Raw genomic sequence first — 22,012 nt, 5'->3', positions numbered from 1 at the left:
TATTCCTTTTGCACTATTATGTAATGCACTTTTTAAAATTTCAACCTTTATAAAGTGTCTTGTAAGAAATGTAATAGCATTTGGAATTATTGGTTCCTTGGTCAAGAATGTATTTAATTCTCCTATACTTTGCTTCATTTATTGCATAATTAAAAACATGTTCCGGTGCATACACTACACCACTACATTGTAAATAAATGAACTTTTGAAACTCTTGACACTACAGTTTAAAACAGTGGGTTTTTTCCAAAAAGTAAAAAAAAAATTGGCAACATTCCTTTTTTTTTATACTTCTTTGATATTTCTAAATAAAAACACAAAAAACGTTTAAAAATCGTCCAGCTTCTATTGGGTGTATTGGGTTAATTCTGGAGCCAGCCATACACCAAGCAATCTGGTTAGTTTGGTTGTGTTATAACAGAATTGTCCATTTAAGTGGACACAAAATGATTTAATGATCTGAGGAAAAATTGACTAATGATCACACTTGTCTTTCAACCAGCTGTGTAACAGTCAATGCTCTGTCTCAACTTCAAATGACGGGCTAACAATGTATGTGGACAGCTTGATAAATAAGTCAGCTAAACCTATCTGTGAACAACATCTAATGATCCATCAATCCTGATGGAAAGGAATCTAAATATTAATTTTTACACAAAATGTTATAATTTGGGGAGAACCTGTTGTACACATGGAAAAAGCTTTTCATCGTAGCCCCACTGTGTGTCATGATCAGTAATTTTATCATTTCAAATTTAAAATTCTTTCAAAAGTAATTGCATAGAAATGGTTGCCATTTTTTGGCATTTTCATGTTTAGAATTAAGATTCTTATATTTTGAGAATCTAAATTGCTGCAGAATTCAACTAAGACGTTGAAACTGCAGTTCAGCAGGAGACACTGTAAGATATGTTAACAGATCACTTTATGCATTCATTCCAACACTATACTCCTTATTTAACTGTCTTTTGTGGTACTGACCTTATTTTCTCAACCTGCTTGTAGTAAGCACTGTCCTAGACAATATGCTAATACAGATAGAATATTTAATTTATTAGGTTATGCTAACTTTAGCTACTAATTAGAAATTAATTTACACCACATAAACAGTTATAGTATTTAAGTACCATAAAAGACCTAGAGTTGATTAAGGGAAATATATAACCTAAATTCCCTTTACAAAGTGTTGTTGGTATTGCAAAAACACTTACTGCAATTAAAAACCAAAAAAAATTGCTATGGATTCTTTAGAAAGTGTTGTCCTACTGCCTGTGCTTTCTTTAAATACATTCTAGGTTAACTTGCTATATAGATGACTTGAATTTACAGCAAAGAAAAAAACACTAACGCTTGATCTCTAATGATATGATATGCTTAATATCCTTGTATTTTAAAGCACTGTTTTACAATACATTACAGACTTGGCTGATGCCCAAGGGAAGCAACTGGCAAAAACAGGTTAACAAATGTGTAGCTGTATATCCTACAACTCACGTATCTGGTTTGGTTCAAAGTGTTTCACCACCTTAAGGGACAAAGGGGTCGAAGCTCGACATTGTCTTTAATTCAGTAAAAGTCTTTGTGCACTCTCTTGTGGAAGAATTATCAGAGTTCATACCGTCCTCTAAACTATAGTGTCGTGTTTTCCAGTGCTTCCAGCTTTTTGGAACCTCCATTAAGACAGTGCCATGCTCACCAACTGGTGGCAGTGCTGACGCAGTCCCAAGTCTGCTTTCAGGCAGCTCTTCTGGTGCCAAACCCTCAGCAACATGACTGGTGCCTACATTTTGGGGGGAATTGTCTCTAAAGCCACTGTCAAATGATAATAATGGAGTTTCACTGTCTGCAAAGGAAACAGGAACACTTTCAGGCACATCTGTGACTCCACTAGTGTTTGTTAAATCCATCATTTTGCATGCAGTGCTCGTAGATGCCTCCCAGCTCTCTGTTGCTGCAATTTCCTTCCTTTCCCTTTGCTTTAGACTCCTCAGATAATGTTTCTTTTGGTGCATTCCTAGAGCTGCTGCAGTCTTGCAAATTTTGGAGCATTGGATACAAACAAAACCTTTAACACTGCGTTCTGTTTGATGTCTTTGCTCATGGTTATTTTTTGTGCAGAGATACAGGAATTGCTGTGGGCAGAACTGGCAGCCATACAATTTCTCTCCTGTATGGATCCTCTCATGCTTTTTTAGGGTTTCATTTAACATAAATGACTTACTACAAAATTGACACATAAAGTTTTTCACACCCATATGAATGCGCTCGTGTTTATTTAGATTTCCCGGGAATGAGAAGCACTTTCCACAGGTTTTGCATGGGTAGGGCTTCTCTCCTGTGTGACAACGCATGTGAACCTTTAAAGTTGATGGATTCCGAAAAGACTTTTGACAAAGTTCACAGAAACAAGGCTTAGAGGCTAACTGCCAGTCAGAGACATCAATGTCTTCTGCAGCTGAATTTTCAGTATACTCAGCTGTCTGTAGATTTTCTTCCTTGCCATTTTCAGTCTCTTCAGTTACATTCCTCGATATATCTTTAGTGTCTGCTTCTTCATTATTTTCCACATCTGACCTCTTATTGCTGTGTTTCTTCCTTTTCTTTAGTTTCCTAAATTTCTTAAAGTGCTTGGATTTTTTCTTGGGCTTATAGTTGTAATATGGCCGCCATGGCTTGTCAGAAATATCTTGGTCACTAGGATCATCACACATTTCTTCCATCTTTGCAGATTCTGATTTTCGAAGTCGAATGGAGCTTCTTTCTTTCCTCTCTTCTTCAGAATCTTGATTTGATTTGTCTGCTCTTGACCTTGAATGTTTTGGTCTTACACTTTTTCTAAAAAACAACGATGACCCAGAGATCTGACGTTTTACCAAAGCTTCACTACCAATCTTTACAGTGATCTTGCAAAGAGGAGCAATTCCACTGTTCACTAGAGTTCCAGGCAAGGCTGGTTTGGCTATGTATGTTTCTGTTTTATTTCCATGTTTGATTACACTTTTCTTTTTCTTTGAAGGGACAGGACTAAATAAGCCTAGTCCTTCCTGTTGAACATCTCTAACTTTGCTCTCGTCAGAACTCATCTCTTTCATGGATTGTGAATCTACTACACCTTTGCCAGGGTCTTGAGAACTACAATCCCTCTTTGGGGACACAATGGTTCTTCCATGGTACCAATTTACCCCATTTGTTGCTGTTACTGAATTTCCATGCATTATTACAGAAGATGTTCTACTGCTGTGCATAATCACAGAAGGTGCAGAGCTGGTACAGTTAATAACAGAGGGCATATTTTGGGTTTCATTACTCAAAGAACTGACTAAAGTATTACACCCTGTAGGAGCTGAGTTGGAATTATGCAGAGGAGAATTATCTTTCTTTTCAGGCAGTGCATTTATATTGTTATCAGACTGTGAAACATCAAATGGCCAAGTATCCTGATTTATGTTTGAGCCTGAAATATTTTGTGGTGTATCAGAAGAGCAAGGCAAACTCTCCTGGCTTTCCAAACTAAAGGGCTGAGAAACTAATGAATTCTGAACAATGGTTGCTGTGTTAAAGGAGCTGTGACCTTGGAAATGTATTCCTGCTGGGGTGTCATTTCCAGGAGTTTTTAAGGGCATTCTTTTATTTTTCATAGGCAAAAGTCTATAAAGCTTGTATGGATAAATGCTAGGTTTTAGCCCTCTATTGGCAGTTTTGTTGACCACTCCCATTCTTGGGTCAATTCCATGGGAAGATTTTTGATGATTTTTAAGTATGTAATAAGTCATGAATGTTTCTAAGCAAAATATACACTGATATCGCCTGTCACCTGTGTGCCAGATTTCATGTTTAGTACGATACTCAGCTAAGGCAAAGACTTTGTTGCAGTAATGACAGGGATATGATTTCCTCCATGAATGGACATTTGAATGTCTTCGAAGACTTGAAAGAGTAACATAGTTCCGCTTGCAAACAATGCACACATAAAAAATCTTACCATCTACTATCTTTACAAAATGGTCTGATCCAGGAGTGGTAATATTTGGAAGAGAATTTTGGTCAGATATTGGACCTGAAGAAGTACTTGATTTTTCTAAAGTATTATCCCCTGAAAGACTGCCTGTTATCTTAGTATCTTTGTCATTGTGCACCATCTTAAAGCATATCTGTTCATGTCTCTGCAGTCGTTTCAAATGCGCAAACTCTTTGCTGCAGTTTTTACAGTTAAACGTCTCTTGGCGTTTTTTAGGGAGTGAATATGACAAAGCTGGATCATGGAAGGACTGTTTGGCAGGTGAGTTATTTGGAGGAAGCTGTACCACTCCATTTTCATTGTCTTTGTATAAATCTGAAGGAGTACTTTCTTGATCCTTGACACCAGGGCAATTCAAGCTGTTTACATTGTTAGCGTTACAGCTTTGTGTTGTAGTCTTTGGGATAACACACTGGGGTTCAAGCACCGGCATGCTACTAGCTGGTACTGCCTCTTGGATTGTAGGTACAATACAAGGCATTGATCTTTCTTCAGTCCTTGAATGATTAAGCCTGTTTCCATGGTCAAATACAGAATCCCTTTTATAAAGAAGATCCCCTGAAGATACAGCGTAAGAGTGTTCAGCCAGAGTATTTACTGGTTCACCATCATTGCATACTCCATTCTCACAATGATCTTTACTATTGATTTCTTGTGTGGAGTCTGTTGTCTTTTTAAAATTTGCTCTCAGATCCAGTGGAGAAAAACCACAAACTTCCGTTTCTAGAATGGAAAATGCATTGGTAATTCTAGGTCCATTGGCAATGGCTGGATCGTCTCCTTTCTTTTCCACAGCCTCTGATTTCAGACCAGTGTCATCCCGATACAATGTAAGTGGCAGCCTATTGTCTGCTTGTGAGGAGCAGACAGCAGAAGGCAATGAAGATCTTTTGCAGCTCGAATTAGCATTCTTTATGTTTTCTAAAAACGTTATTCCCAGTTTTTTCCCAGCATCTGCAATATCTCGTAGTGCTCCTTTTCGCTTTACTGCAATCTTAGAACTATAAATATAATTCAGTATTTCTGTAAATGTGTCTGCTTTGAAGTCTGTAAGTTCCAATACATGTCCCTGGATTAAAATGCTTTGACTCAGAAACTGTTTTCTGAAATACAAACTGGATGCTGCCAGGATATTCCTGTGTGCTTTGAACTTAGTGTCTTCAACCACAATGGTGACATCACATAGGGTTCCCTGCATGCGTTGCTCATTTAAACGGCAGAGCAATGTGTCGCTGTGATAGCAGTCCACTATGTCTTCTGAGCTACACATTTTGATCTATAAATACAAGAAAAAATGGAAATTTAGTGTTTTTATAGTGATGCTGGTCATTATAAAGATATTTAGCACACAATATAGATACAATGGCATACAGCCTGCTGTATTTTTAGGCACATGAAAGTAAACCCAAAACTGGCCAACTACTAAACTGTATTGACAGCTATGCTTGATCAGCTGATGACAAAGTGCCTGAAATCTGCCCTGTGCAACCAATATAAGCAGGAGCTTACTGCCTTAAATATCATGCAACTAATGTGGTTTTCAAAAATAAAAAAATAAAAGAAATGGATACCTTTACTGTGTCCTATGCAGAAGTGGGCTTGTAGAAAAAAGGCACTCATTTTTTATTAAAATGACATCACAGACAAGTAATGAATTTCAGAAAACACCGGTGAATTCAAGAACTGACTTGCATAATCATTTAAACATTAAAAAAACCTAATAGGATTCTTTTGCCTGCAAAAACAATCATAGTTGGGATCAAGTACCAGCTACTGTTATTATTACAGAAAAAAAGGAAATCATTTTTTAAAATTTTAATTAAAAGCTTTCTGGATAATGGGTTTCTAGATTATTTTTTTTTAATTGTATCTATTTTCTTTCTAAAAATAAAACAGTACCTTGTACCTGATGTTAACTAAGCTGCATAAACAAATTCTGTTGGGCTAATTTAATATTTAAATGCTTTTAATAATTCTAGGAAAAGGTGGTCTAAATTACAGAAGAACCCTTTTTCCAAAAAAACCTCAGGTCACAAGCTTCTAGATAATAGATCCCATACCATGATTAATTATCTGTATGAATTTAAACTTTAGAATGGATTAATGGTATACAGTTTTCACATTTTTACCTATAAAAACTTTTTGTGTGGATACCTTGTTTGTATTGTTGTATACAGTATATAGCAGGGGGCTCAAACTCAATTTACCTGGGGGCCGCTGGAGGCAAAGTCAGGATGAGGCTGGGCCGCATAAGGGATTTCACAAAAAATTGCCTTTCAAGGGATAATGCAAGGCACGGCGGGCGGGAGCTGCTAATAGCAGAAATGACGTTATGCCATCATAACAGTTATTATGGGAAGACGTTCTGTGTGCACAATTAGCTCCTTAGCAGCTAATTGTGCACACAGAACGTCTTCCCATAATAACTGTTATGATGGCATAACGTCATTTCCGCAATCAGCAGCTCCCGTCCGCCGTGCCTTGCATTATCCCTTGAATCGCAATAAAAATCATGATCCATTCATTGCTTTTGAGAAGGCGTTGGTGCGGGCCACAAAATACTGTACCGAGGGCCGCAAATGGCCCGCGGGCCGCGAGTTTGAGACCCCTGGTATATAGTTTATGTATGTGAGTGTATAGATTGGTAAGTATAGGTTGTGTGTGCTGGATTTACTTGGAAGGGTTGAACTTGATGGACTCTTTTTTCAACCCTATGTAACTATGTAACATACATACACAGCCTTTTCAGAGTTCACGTTATACAAAGCGGATATACAGAAATGTAATACCTTTTGTAAAATAACTCACCTTTTTTATTGACTAATTTGGCAGCCTGGAATACCAGATTCAGAACCCTGTTATACTGCTGGATTTCGCAACTGGCAAATATGCTCTCCTAGAATAGAACCATACATTTTAGCAAATTCCAAAATGTTGTACAACAAAATATATTAGTTTGTTGATTCTTTAAACAAATGACTGTGTTATGACGTCAAAGGACAGCAAATTTTAGAATCAGGAATAGGATTACAAAGTGGAGCTGGGCAGTAGTCATTACCTTTATGTTGCCTGTGGTTTGCAGTAAGTTATAGTTTAACAACAACCTGCAGTTTGACATCATACTGTAATAAAACAGCTATCCGTTATAAAATTACATAATAACTTTAATGTGACACTATAACCTGAATATTTATTGCTGAATTGCACTTACTACAAGAGAACACCTATACAGTTTTATGGTATCCCTCAGTAAAGGCTATGAACATTGTACAGTCTATGAACAAACTCAGTGGATTGTTTCTGCTTCTGCTTTGAGTAACATTTTCCATTAATAGTCATTTTTGGTCAGATGTAATGAAAAAAAAAAGTGATAAAACTTCCCCTGGCCACTACCGAAGGAATGTGGAAGGGAATAAATAGGGTTGAGTCAGAGAACATTTTCATAGAAAAAAAACAGCAAGAGGAACATAACTAGACATTCTTTCTTTAATATTCCCTTTTGAAAAAGAAAAGGATATAAATTAGCACGTAAAATTGTTACCAAGGGCTTTTTAGGGGCAGTCAGTCTGTATAATGCTTATAGTGTCCATATAAAGGCCAATAATTGCAGTTGATTTTGCATATATCAGCCCACATTTGTGTCCCAAGAAGTGGGAACCAAATCAGTGAAACATGGATAACAGCTTTTATGATAACAGCTTTTTTATCCCATAAAGGATAAGAAAAGGCTAAATAACAGGGTGTTGATAACTAACAGTGATTAAGCCTTTTCTTCTTCTGTAAAACTGCCCATAGTACATTTTTGCCTGAGTTGCATCTTATTATGCCTTAGGGCTGTGGCATATGGGGAGATTAGTCGCCGCGTGATAAATCTTCCTTGTCGCGGGCGACTAATCTCCCGAAATGCCATCCCACCAGCTAGAATGTAAATCGCCGGTGGGATGGCATACGTGGTGCCGCGATCATGAAGTTGTCTCTTGAGGCAACTTCGGCTATTTCAGCAAATCACCGTGCCGCATATGATATCCCACTGGCGATTTACATTTTAGCCGGTGGGATGGCATTTCGGGAGACCCCTTGTGCCACAGCCCTTACAAATCAAGAAGGCTATTTACTTTTTAGATAATGTTAAAGCAGGTGGACTTTTATTGAAACCATCTGTCATAGTTGGTGAATGCAGTTCTTGTCCAAAAATGCACACTTATTCATCTTAGGCCTGAGAACTTCCTACATCAGCAGTGACAGTCTGTTTCTGTAAAAGGTTGAAATGGCATGGCTATGTGAGACACCTGGTGTGACAGTAGCTTAAAAAGGGTGAATTTCATTTTAAATGTTGTTTTAAATGGTTTTGACTTTATTTGTAATTGCTACTGAAATCAATATCTGTCCCTTTCTATTTTCTGCACTGCTGGCTCTGACTCCTTGAAATAATGTACTAGAAGTCGGAAACCAACCTAAAACAGAATGTTAGAAGAAGGAAAGGTGAAAACTAAGTAAGCTTTATCAGAAAGGTCTATGTAAATACAGCCATAAGCACTCACAGAAAAGCTGTACTGAGTACTCTATCAAAATAAACACAGGATTTCTCCTGTTCTTCAGTATCAGACTTCCTCTGTCAGAAAAATCCTTCATTGCCAGGGGCCAGAGTCTGCACAGCTCTCTCCTCTCTCCCTTTTCCTGTCCCCCCCCCCCCATAAGAATTAATAAGAATTCACTCCCCCCTCCCATCAGAATGTATGATCTGAGCTACCAATGGCTGGAGTTGCAGCAGGAAGCTACTAAGACCAAGCTAAAATGTCAGCTGCTATCCTAAACAAATGAAGGGAACTTCTAGGGCTATTTACTCAGGTATGGTAAAGCTTTCTGCAGAATAAATACAGCATTTTAGGTGGCACCAATGTGGTTAATCTTTGGCAGCAAAATGTCAAAATGACTTTCCTTCTCCTTTAATAGAGTTATTGGTTGGTCAGATCATGAAGTCACATCATCAGTCTTAGCGGTGGGTGCAACTGAACAGCAAGCCACCATACTCATATACTACATTTTCTCTGGACAGACAAAATCCACAGGTGTATACTGTACAATGACCACCCTCTACTGCTGCATACCTTAAAAATATTGGACAAACTCAAGGCAACAATTCCTTGACAATGCACTCTTAACCGCTAATGGCACTCATAAATTACCTGATTAATATGACACATTTTACAAACAAAAAACGTTATATATCTTTTACATGCCTTTAGAAACACTATATGGAATAACGATTATGACTTATTCTGAACACCACCATTGACCTACTCCAAAAGCAGTCATGATAAAAGTCTATTTGGAAGCAGTAAACAAAACATTTTGACAAAATTGGTTGCCACCAAAGTTACCTGTCACTTGTGTGATAAAACAGTAAAAGTACTTTGCACTGTCCTAATAAAATTGACCTAATGCTGCGCAATATACTTTCAGAGGGACCATTGCTCCAATGTTTATAACAGTGTAATAAACATCACTGTGCTTCCAAAGTTTTGGTCGTATTACGGCCTTTATCAAGGCCCTAATATCAATTTGACCTAGTTCACATTCCTTTCCACAAGGTGGTGCCTATTTTCTTGCATGATAGCGCAAATACAAATTAGACTGCTTTGTCAAATATCTGGATTGTCTAATGGAGCAGGTAAGCTGGATACCTGCTTAGCTGTAGAAACAAATCACACAAACAAGTTTAATAGGATTGAAGGTAGTTCACCTTATAATTACTTTTTAATATGCTAATGAAAATAGAACTCTAAGGGGCACATTTACTAATCCACGAATCCGAATCACGAATGGGAAAAAATCATATTGGAAACGAAAATTTCGGAAGATCGCACATATCATGAAAATGCTTACGAAAAAATCGTATTAGTCGCGATAATATCGTATTGGCGATCCGAAAGTCACAAAATTTTCGTACCGAACAATTGTAAACAATGGTAAAACCTTTCCGATTTTTTCGTGCAAACGTCCGAAAAAGTCGTGCGCTGTACGAAAAAGTCGTGCGGACGCCCGAAAAAAAAATCATCGAAAATACGCTCGGAGCGTTCGCATGAACGCTCGAGCGTTCGTGCTTTTGTAAATGTGCCCCTAAGTCAATTTGCAAACAGCCTTCACTTTTTTTGTTTTTTAATTATTAAACATTTTGTTGTGCAGTTCTCCAGTTTTACATTTTAATAAGTTGCTGGAGGCCAACTTAACCTAGAAACAAGGCAGTGGTTTCCAAGTGAGAATGTAAGGTGGATAGGAGATGGCCCCATTGCAAGATAACTAATTATAACTACAAATAACAATAAATATATATAAGAGCAAGGAGAATCAATTTTGTTGTTGTAGCTTTTTATATTGCATTCTGGAAGGAGGCAGGCAAAAAATTATTATAACTTATTTATTTTAGGACACATTAAAATGTTCATATATTTGAATCAAGTTAGCCTTGGTGACTTTATTAAGCAGATCCAATACCTGTACATACATTTGTTAAAATATACTTAATGAAAAAAAACACAAACATTTTTTCAAGAATCAGTTGGATATCCTGTTAAATGACATGTCCATGGCATGAACCTATGAACTTTTCACTGCAGTCACTAGTAAGCAACCATTTTGATTTCCAACATTTTTCTAGCAGCTATATGGCCAGTGTTCCACAATGATTAAATGAATGACAATACAAAATACATCTAAAATACATCAATAACTATAATGAATAGAAATGTAGTTGTACCATATATCATTTTACTAGCAAATAACCATTTATAATTTCTGTTGTCTGTCCCATGTTTAGTAATACCATTCTTCAACCAGGTCTTCCTCCATGTTCTTTTAATGTCAGAGCAAAATGTATCCTTTTGCACAAAGTTATTCTGTAAAATCTTGTTTCTTATTCCTTTAATGCAAAATTTTCAATCCTGGATCATTACTTGAAGTCCTGAAACTAATCGGTGACAATTAGCTTGCTAGTCATTTGGAAGGAATTTTTGACATCAGGTCTTTTCTTGTGATACAGGTATGGGATCCCTTATCCGGAAACCCATTATCCAGAAAGCTCCAAATTACAAAAAGCTTGTCTCCCATAGACTCCATTATAATCAAATAGTTCAGATTTTTAAAACGGATTTCCTTTTTCTCTGTAGTAATAAAACAGTACCTTGTAATTGATCCCAACTAAGACATAAATCATCCTTATTGGATGCAAAACAATCCTATTTGGTTTAATTAATGTTTTATTGATTTTTTAGTAGACTTAAGGTATGGACCCCTTATCCGGAACACCCCTTATCCGGAACCCCCTTGGTCCCGAGCATTCTGGATAACGGGTCCTATACATGTACTTGCGCCAGAGCTAAAGGAAGTTTCATCTTTTGACCATTTCCCTTTCCTGACTCTCCTTGAAGGTCTGATTGTTTGGATTTCATTGTGAGCATACCATAGCTGTCTGGCTGTCATGGCAGTGGTCAAGAAACTAAGATTGCACATACCTTGATTGCAATAATCATTCTGCTGCTGTAATCATGGGCATATTTATTAATACTCTTAAAGGAATTATACCTGGTAGCAGTGCACAATTCACTTTGAAGTTCAGCATTCTGTGCTTTAGTCTTCAAATGATACTTTCTATGTCTTCAGCCTTTAACTCACAAAAAGGGAAAGCGAGTGCTTTTCTTATTGGTTTTCTCTTATAGTTTTGGCTTTTTTTTTTCTTAATTCTCTTCAATTCTTCACTTATCAACCACAATTTTTTATCCAGTAGGTTTTATGGATCTATCCTCAGGACTAGGGATGAGCAAACTTTTTCATTCGGTGCAGTTTCGTAGCAAAATTTTCGATTTCACCCGGGGCAAACTTTTTTGCAAAGCCACACTAGAATTTCACCACGTTGTCTGTTTTGTTTGAAAAAATCTCCCAGCAGGCATAATTTCTGACCCATGCCTTCCACATCTACTGCAGAGCATACTAGATACAGCTACATTCACTGCAGCGCATAATGAAAAATTAAGGAGGTTTTGGTCAGCCTGCTTTGAAGACTTTCTGGTCTGAACAATTGGGAGTAAGAATATCTAGAAGGTATGACTTTTTTCTGTGAAGAACAGCTGAAACCTAGTGGAAGGAGCTTCCCTAACAATATATGGCAATGTATATACTATTGCAGAGATAAAAACACCTTAACTGCAATGTAATTCCACTTTTACATTAACTCTAATGTGTTTTGTTGAAACTTTGTGGTTTCATGAAATTGTCCACAAATGAAATGGCCCAACATGCCTGCTGTAGAATATGAAGCTTACTTTGGCAAGTAATTACAAGCTTTTGCAAAAAATTAGCCAAAAAGGTTCAACAGAACTTTCATGCAGACACAAAGCTAATTCTGTATTTTAGATGGGTGATTCTGTCTGGCTTTATATCCTTAGTCTTAAGCTTCTTTGACTTTTCAAAAAGCTGAACCAATGACCTTGCACCTACATGCTTATCACAAAGATCCAAGCAGGGAACAGAAATGACATGGCACAGGAAGGCAACCACCGCCAACGCTGAAAATTCTCAGTAATGTGGTTGATGAGGGGGCTAGTGTAATGGCACTAAATGTAAATCTTCATGGAGGCTTTAATTTTCATTGAAGCCTGTGGTGCCTAAAGCTTTCTGTAACTGTGTGCTTCATTCACTATTTACAACTTTGTCCTCATTTACAGAATCCTCTAAACTACTGAAAACCACAGATCAACCACATTGTTTAAATTTTGCAGACATCAGAGTGTCACAAAGCTCCAGTGCCCACTCAGTTTGTGGGCACTGAGAGACTATACCCCCAAGTGGCAACAGAGTAACTAATACTGAATAGTGTATATAAAATGCAATGTTTTAAATACAGTTCTGCCAGCAAAGTTGGAAACCTAACCCATAAAAACAAAAACAATATCACTTTAAGGAGGGGCCCTTCTACCTTATAATCAACCAATTAGCTAAATATATTATCTATGTATAAAATGTATGTAAGCATAGTTAAACCTTGCAATGGGAAAGCCCAAATCCATTCAACAAAGGCAAATCCATGATGCATGATATACAACAGGGATTCCAAAAAAGTTGGGACACTAAACAAATTGTGAATAAAAACTGAACGCAATGATGCGGAGGTGCCAACTTCTAATATTTCAGAATAGAACATAAATCACGGAACAAAAGTTTAAACTGAGAAAATGTACCATTTTAAGGGAAAAATATGTTGATTCAGAATTTCATGGTGTCAACAAATCCCAAAAATGTTAAGGATAAACACAGTTCTTTTACTGGTCACTGCCGGCACATATCAGGACAGGGCCCGCCTATAGTAGATAACAGCCTGATTTCTGAAAAGCTTTTAGACTAAAAAGACCAGTAAAAATGCCTTTATTGCCCAATAGTTTTGGTTCATTTAACATTGCAGAAAGATGCTAGGATAGCATAAAATAAGGTAACAAAGAAAATCACCTTTTTAAATAAAATAAATACATTTTTTTTAACTGGCAATCAGTTTTCATCCTACCTTTGGGTCATGTGCCTGATTTATTGATCAAAATTACCTAAGTCTTCTTCAAAGATCTGACCAGGGTCTGAGAAGAAAATGTAAAGGGCAGAACCAGATATTCATATTAACTACATGAGATGTTACAGGTAAACTTCCATTTATCACTGCCCATCATCTGTATAATTTCAAGAGAGGTAACAGCTTTAAAATTGGAATCTGGTGTTTTAATAGTAACTTCAAGGGTTAAATAACGGGCTTATTTACATAAAGAAAACACAATCTAAGAAAGCTGTGCTAAATATACTTCCATTTGTTACAAAAATGTGAGTTTGAAAGGAAAAGTGTCAGTGAAGAGGTCTATGTTGCATTGGGTGTTATTGAGTGCACACAGATTGAAAGTTCTCAAGTGTAATTGATAAAATATAAAACTGAATCTAGGTCAGAACACTTGCAGCGCAGAAATAGCCTCTAGCAAGGTTGACCCAAATATAAACCATTATGTTGGCAGTTTTATAAACTGACAAGAAAAATGTGACTCTGAAAGGGTAGGTGACATGAATGAAGCCTAGAGGGAGGTCCTACTGGCAATGGAAGGTTATTCTTTGGTTCTTTTTGGAAAAAAAATAAAACAATTGATAAGAGTAGAGAGTGGTAAATAATGCAAAGCTGGAAAAATGCAGGATAACAGCTTAGCCTTTTGGAAGGTCAGTGAATATTTGGAACATGCTGTTCTATTACACCAGAAGAAAGCACTTTGAAAGTGTAAGTGTAACATCCATTACCTCCTGGTCCCACCTTTGTGGTTACCCTTGTATGTATGACCATGGATTCATTCAACCATAGCTGCATGTTTGTTGTTTTGAAACTTTAGGTAAAGACCACTTTTCCATTAACTTTGCTGATCTCCTGTCCTGAGCTCACCCTGTTTCTAGACTTTGCATGCTTGTGGTTTTAGGGCACTTTAGTAGCATAAGCCTGTATTTCTATTGTGGTATAAATTCCATATTCAGAAAGGCATTTGGGGAAATCCAGCGTCAGTACATAATTTTAAAACCCCTAGGTAAAGGTACATATGACTGTTTTGGGTACTTTATGGACCACATTTTTATATAGCTAAAAAATTATTACAAATTATTACACCACCCAAAAACTCCCATAAATGTACACCACAATTACCTCTAGTGTCAAAGCTTGCCATGTGAGTGCAATGAAAGCTAATGGGGGCTATTTTGGGTGCATTGTTTTTGGGATACGTAAAAATACAGATAAAAGTGCCTGAAAAACAACCTGCGCAATTACCATAAGCTTATTAAAATCAGTTGGTTATGCCTTTAGTTAACTTGTTGCATAACAATGCAATACAGACCTCTGGGGCCAAAGAAATGGAAAGAAAAAATAAATAAATAAATAACATACAAGTGGATTAATGCACAATGACCAGTATTTGCTCAGTTAAAAAGGAAATTGCTCCATAAATTTTGGTAACTACCAGCTGGATGTTAAAGGCCTTGTCCCAACAATTCTTTTGTAATAAACTTTTCTAGAATGCTGCAGAGTTGCTAACTGTTCCTAATTTGCAGGCACATTTACTGGTTCTGACCATATTTTTCTCTGGACAAACTCCTTGGTGCCAATAAGTAGTATTTTCTCATGGCAGCATATCTGTTCCCTGCACTCAAATTAAGCTATAGTTATTAAATGGGGTGCTTATAGGTCTACTGACACCAAGCAATGAAAATATATTCATTTATGGATGCCCAGAAACTGCCAATAGAATTTTTTTCTCAGCATGAGCCCTATATTGCTTAAGAATGATTTCATCTTATGGCAACAGAACATGGGGTGACACTGAGCATTTTCTAGTTAGTTGGGCAGAGGACAAAATGGCCAAAATTGCCCCTCACTTTATTTAAATGGGTCACTAACCTACTAACAATGTTCATTTAAATAAATAGTAGGATTATTTTAAGTGTTTTGTACCACACTGATTAAGCTACAAATAAAATGCCATTGCACTTATAGGTGTGTAGAAGACCATAAATGACAGTTGATAGTTGCTTTTTACTATTTCACAACTCTAAAATGATATCCTAATTAGCTAATATGTAAATGTGTGCCCAACTAACTGATTAAAACTGCAAAAGTGTTCTATGTCCCTAAGAAGTGTATTTCTATAATTTCTGTAATGGTCCATTATATTAAATTGCATATAAAGTTATTCCATTTTTGGTGTTACTGGCCCTTTAAAAAGAATTGCATTGTTAGATTGATGACCATTACGCATATCCCATATGCAAGGTGTGCAATTTTATGCCCACTCATATGGCACAAAGATGCAGTGACAATCCTGGAAATTATCTTTCATTTTTGGCAGTTGAGAAAAGGCTTGTCAAAAATAAATAAATAAATTAGTACATTTATTTTAGAACGAACGTGTCTCTCTAGCTTTGTTGCACTTTAAGTCCCAGCATGCCAGCTTTACAGGAAGCTATACAATAACTTTCAACAAAAACCATCTTATGCTTTTTTCTTTTTTTTACCTTTGTGCTGCCCTTTCCCAAACATTCAACCTGATAATTGTGATTGCATGTATAGCAGAATAGTGTCAAATTAGACTTAGCATTGATAGAGCCAGTTAAATTTAGGCCTTGAACGTGCAAGCAAAGAAAAACATAGATATGGTTACACAAGTATTAGGTGCTTCTCTGTGAGCAAAATATAGTATACAAGCTTAAACAGGAACGTTATAGGATAATAGAAAATTGTTGTTTTATGGTGTCCTGTAAAACACAAAAAAGAAAAATAAATATGACTGTGAGGCCTTTACTAGCATCAGTTCAGGCACAACCCCATTCCAGTTGCATTAGCCTGCAGCCATTTTGTGGCTGGTGTGGTAGAATCAAAATGGCCACAGCTCCGGATTGCTTCCTCAATTTCTCGTACAACACAGATAATAAAATAATTCTAGTCAGCAAAAACGATCACAGAGCTTTTGTGCTAGCCTTATCAGTAAAGACTCTGTGATTCGCCACATCTATACTTCCCTTTTAGATAAAATGTGAATACATTTTACATGTAAAAAAAATATAAGGGGAAAAACAGACTGTCTCAATTTGCACACACCACCTGATCACGGAATGTGGCAGTGCTTCAAAAACCGCTGTCACTTACCATGTTTATAACATGCGCTAAGCGACCATTTTGTGGCAAATGTACACAAATCACAATGGCTGCAGCTCCACTTTAGCACAATACGTATAACAAAGGAATGCTTTCAGCAAGAAACACAAGGTGCTTGTACTACCATTACGGTCGGAGCCACATTACAGTCTCAGAGAAAATGTTAATATTAGTTACCTTGTAAATGTAAAGGTTAAGAATATAACAAGAATTAGCGTAACACTGAGTTACAGGCCTATGTCTAATACTAGCTACTAAAGATAAGCGTAAATTTAAAATGCTTATCCATTTGTTGTGAACGTGAAAATATCACATTATAGTAAACAGAACTAAAATGAACCCTTTCGTTAGGCCGAATCTAGCAACAGAACTGCGATGAGGCTTACGGGTTGCGACGGGTTAATCTATCTAGTAGTCAGGACATTTGCTGGAAAAAGCACTATGCTTCATGAATATAAATCAGTCGATACTAGAACAAATACACAATGAATAAATAAAACAGACGTCAAAATAGACGAGGATATGCAGCACACAGCTTTGTCTGCCCACGGATATAAACACTAAATCAGCTCTTGTTCCCCGGGAAGAGAAAACTGAAAGGAAAAAAAGCTCTTTCTGAGAAGCATTTGCTACTTGCCTGATGAAAATTATTCTAGAAATAACATTTCTTCCTCTGGTGTTAAAACCATTTAGCAGAAATTTCCTGTTGCCACAGAAACAAGGCAAGGGCCCGGTCGAAAGAGATCACCGTCAGTCTTAAAGGAGCTCTGCTACAGGCACAGAGCTAGACATGAGACGTTAAAAAAAAAAAACACCCCGTTCTGTCCGGAATCATAATGTCACTGTTCCAACTTGCATGAAACCCTCTCGAAAGTTAACCCTTTAGTTACTGAAGCGGCCTAGCATGCCCTTTATTTCACTTGCAAGGCATTTCTTGAAATCTTGTTTGGTTTCTTTTTTCAAACTATATTTTTCATTCTACTTCAGGCCATGTAAAAAACAGGAAACAAATCAAAATATCTCAGTTTCTGTCCTAAGGCTTTTGAAATCAGAGATGCCCTTAACCGCCAAAGCTCGTGGCCATTGGACGATATTAGCGGATAAGCCTTCCGTAGCCCCACAGGGATGCAGAAACACAAGGGTTACTTTCAAGGCCTCACCGTATTTCTCTCTGTCTGTGAACTGGGTAAGAATAATTTACTTTTGTGTTGCTCTCAAGGACAGAAATAATTCTATTTCCTAAATATTTAAAAAAGGAACACTGAAAAATAAAAATCCTAGTTTATTGTTATTGTGTATTATTTGTTTCGACTTGTATCCAAGCCTTATAGTATGAATGAGAGCAGTGAACAGTTAAAGAGTATAATATGTCATCCGCCATACTGTGCAATAGCCCTATTATACTGAGATGTACATATACTGTAGATTTATCAAAACGACCAGTTATATATCTATACATACATATATGTAACTGTGCATGTATATATGAGTTTAAAGCAAGATGATACTTATCTGATATTCAGCTTAATACATGTGAATCAATAAAATCTTTCATTCTGTAACTTAGAGATTCACGTATGCTTTGTTCTTATCATAAGATAATTCCCCTGTGAATTATATTAGCTGTTTTCAGTATGGATGGCTATGCATATACTCGGCGTTAAGTATAAATTGCAAGGATAACATGCACTTCAACCTACCTGTACGAATCATTTATGGAAGTGTTAACTTAGAATATACAGTCAATCGTTCCGTATGTTGCGCAGTCGGAGGTAAAAATAAACCATTAAATTCGGTCCTCGCTTCATGGTTCTGAGAAGCTGTCGTTGGTAAAATCAGCTGAAAAGCAGCTCGGATGGATGGTATTCATGAGAAATGGATTTGCCATCAGGGAACGGATTGTGGCAACAATAATAATCCACATCCGGGTTTTCTCCATTATGCAGCCCACAGATCTGCAGCTTATTTTGTAAAGGGTCGCAGACTGACCACTGCAAAGGGCCACTTCTCACATCCCCTGGAGGTCCAACGTTTTCCGCAAGCCAGCCAAGCTATAGAGCTACGCAAGAGTTAAAAATAGATTTTTTCCGTTCCTCCTACCTGAATGGCTAGCATATTAGTTTTCAAGCTGTTTAATTTGATATTCACATTAATTAACAATACAGCATACATTATTTAACTGGGTAAATATAACACGAGATAAAAAGCAAGGTTAATACCATCTGGTTGCAATATGGTCTCGATGGCTTTTTAGGCTGTGTTTTTCATGAGATCTTGATCAAAATACAGGCTGTAAAATGATGATGCAATGTTTAGATACTGTGTGCACCATGTCAGACGGGGTATTTACATGCTGACAGCAGCACGGCATGCAGAGAAGGCATGAATCCTCCCAGCCATTTCAGCCTTGCAAGAGATGCATCCTGCAGCACTGCTAATAAAAGCAGGAAGGGCAGAGCCAGCTCTCATTAAACGCACTATGGAAAGAACACAGTTGAAAAATTCCGACTGCCTTAGATCGCTAAGAAGAAGGAAAAAAACAAGTAGTGCAAAATGAAAGAGGTACTTTAATGGATGTGCACTACACAGTGCATGCCAAGATTCTCGGAGATAACAGCGCTGCCTCACGTAACCATATGTGAAACCTTCCTGAGCTGCTGTGGCATACGCAGACACTGAAAGATGTCATCCTTCTCGTTTCTGGGAAATCTGCTGTTCTTCTGTAAGCCATGATTCCCTTCTTAGTCAGGGCTGAATTCACTCAAAGGCTTTCAAGTGCCCCTTTCTCCTATTTCTTCTAAAACAACCTCATTTTTTTAGTTTTATTGAATGCAATAGGCTTTCTACACTTCGCAAGCCACCAGAGCAGGGATCGCGTCATCTGACCGGCTAATTGTATTTAGGCAACACCCTACTTACCACAAGCTCTGCAAGGGCTAAATATACCAGCGTTACAGCTGCTCAGTCGCACAGGAACATACGTACTAAAGAATTGTTATTTCCTCTAGTGATAGAAAGTGAATCCTTCAGCACTGGATTCTGCAGAGTTATGCAGTAATCCAGTACAGTTTTATGTTGCAAGCTGACCTACATATCACCAAGTTTTACACAAACCCCAAACTGTACTGGCATACGGACAATGGAGATCTTTAACTCTCTGCCTGCCTGCCACAGGGTACGGCACTCAAACACGTCACCTCACCAGTGTAAACAAGGAAGAGGAATTCCTTTCCTACAGTACAGGGGAAAGACTGTTCTCATATCTCTGAACTAAAACTATAAGCACATGCATTTTCCACGGTCAAAACTATCTACAAAGTGTCTAGTACTATGGTTCTGTGGCCCACTAGAGCCCAGAAACTTTTGGGGGTCTGCTGGGTCTGGACATTTAGATTTCTAATGGACAACGGTGGAAAATAAATTAAACTTTCATTTCACTCCTGATGTTTTAAGATCACTTTTTAAAAAGAACATGAATTGTTTAAATTATTAAACTATTTAGGACACTGGGCATGTTTTCCTTTAGATTTAAAACCCTTTCCTTCGGAATAACAGCTGATTTGTCATTTAACACAAGCCTGGCAAGCTGCAACTCCCAATAGAGCATGCATTACACAGGAGTCTCTCTCCCTCAGGTGGGCTCTTGCAGTAAGACTGGAGGAAGAGTTACCATACTGACACCAGACACTTCACATATATTGTAATAACTTGGGTTCAAGTGCTTCTTAAAAATATTTTTCATTTGCTGAAACTTCAAGAAGAGAATCCTCTTTCATCAAGTAGTTTATCAGATGCTACTTTAGAATGCCAAACAAACAAAATAGTAAATATCATCACATTGAAGTTGCTTCTGTTATACCTATTAAAGCTTGCTTTCTAATATAGGTGCTAAATTGCACATATGCTGTTGCCCAGAGCAACCAGTCAGTAATTTATTTGAATCAGTCTGCTGCCAGGTAGAAAATAATAACAATGTTCTGGTTAGTGAGCATATCTGGGAGATTCCCTCATTTGGCAAAATTGCCAGACCGCACCCCTTTAAACTTATTTGGCTGCCCGACTGATATCTGCCCAAAAAGGGGACCTGTCACCCTAAGACGAAAATTCCAAATTCTTTCTTATCATGTAAGTCAAGCAAAATAAACTTTACTTACACTTTTAGACTTCAAATTTAGTGACAGCATTGAGTCATTTTGTGGAACTGTTATTAAGTCAAGGTTTGCATCATCCCAAAATCTTGTTTATGTACCAGAATGGGGGACCTGATGCCCATGCACTGGCTGAAAAATTATAGGGTGGATGAGAGGAGTGCAGTGACATCTAGGAAGTGTAGAATGGAAAGTGAAAGTAATTACCTTCCCCACCTCTATGTGTGAGGCATAAAGGTGCAGTATATGATTGAAAGCTGAGATTTATGAATACCTTTATAACAGGTATGAATGTTTTAATTAAAAAAAGTTCAATGTTTTATTTAAAAAAAACTTTTATTATACAGCTTTTTATGTCTGGGTGACAGTCCCCTTTAAGTGGAATTTAAAGGCGAAGGAAAGGTATAATCACTGGGGGTGCCAACATGTTAGGTCCCCACCAGTGATTGTAATCACTTACCTGATACCCCGAGCCGGTGCCCCTGTCAGCAGAAAACTGCACTAGCTCAGTGATATATCACACATACCTTTTCCCTTTCTGGGAAGGCAAAATAGAAACCTCAGGGGTAAATTAAACTGCAGTCTGGAAGAAGAATCCTCTAACTCTGTTCATGGCTCATGAGAGCCCCGGAGCAGCAAGGTCGGAGGAGGGGCTGCATAACCCAGCCCAGCATCACTAGTGTGGGGGTAGGTCAGTTAAGCTAAAAGGGGAGGGAGAAGAAGGTGGGAGGAGAAGGGTATATAGGAGAGGTAGTGAGGGCTGGCTATCCACCATTTTAGGTGATAGCAGAAAGGAAAGATCCCCACCCACCCTCCCTTAGTTGGGGGTTGGTTCTATTGGGTTATGCCATCGATTCTAGACGTCACACATGTGGCCTTGGAGGGTCAGGGGTACACGGGTTAGCTAGCCAGTATAAGCGACATGGGGAATAGCAGGAAAGGACGCAAATGAGTAGCGTCATGGTACTTGTCACAGCTTTGGCGGGTCCTTGTCAGTCTGCCGGGGAGGAAAGCTTGTTCTGGTATGCCAGATCAGGTAGAGTGGATGGTTTAACCCCTAAGGTGGGTGACCATTGGCGGATGGAATAAGAAAGGTGCGCTGAAAAGCGCTGGGTGGGTACTGAATGTGGC

The 22,012-nt window shown here is 37.8% G+C and overlaps 1 protein-coding gene across 2 annotated transcripts; it reads right to left on the bottom strand.

Moving 5' to 3' along the window:
* Window positions 1–1,356: 1,356 nt before the first annotated feature.
* Window positions 1,357–19,907, bottom strand: zbtb38 (zinc finger and BTB domain containing 38). Of its 2 annotated transcripts, none has more exons than XM_004917827.4 (3): window positions 18,434–19,907; window positions 6,827–6,914; window positions 1,357–5,294 (listed from the first exon to the last, which is right to left on the bottom strand). In XM_004917827.4, exon 3 carries the CDS (start codon window positions 5,286–5,288, stop codon window positions 1,527–1,529), a length of 3,762 nt encoding a protein of 1,253 aa, XP_004917884.2. In that variant the 5' UTR covers window positions 5,289–5,294; window positions 6,827–6,914; window positions 18,434–19,907; the 3' UTR covers window positions 1,357–1,526. The 2 variants fall into 2 exon arrangements, with proteins under 2 accessions (XP_004917884.2, XP_031758467.1); XM_031902607.1 differs by having other exon boundaries at window positions 19,653–19,907.
* Window positions 19,908–22,012: the final 2,105 nt, after the last annotated feature.

The sequence above is a fragment of the Xenopus tropicalis genome, chromosome 5 (assembly GCF_000004195.4).
Source record: "Xenopus tropicalis strain Nigerian chromosome 5, UCB_Xtro_10.0, whole genome shotgun sequence".
NCBI lineage: Eukaryota > Metazoa > Chordata > Amphibia > Anura > Pipidae > Xenopus > Xenopus tropicalis.
Note: the sequence above shows the minus strand (reverse complement) of the source record. Positions and strands in the feature narration are given on the sequence as shown.

Bases quoted from the DNA above. Each gene is read 5' to 3' on its own strand.
- zbtb38 (XM_004917827.4), bottom strand. From the start codon at position 5,288: ATGTGTAGCTCAGAAGACATAGTGGACTGCTATCACAGCGACACATTG.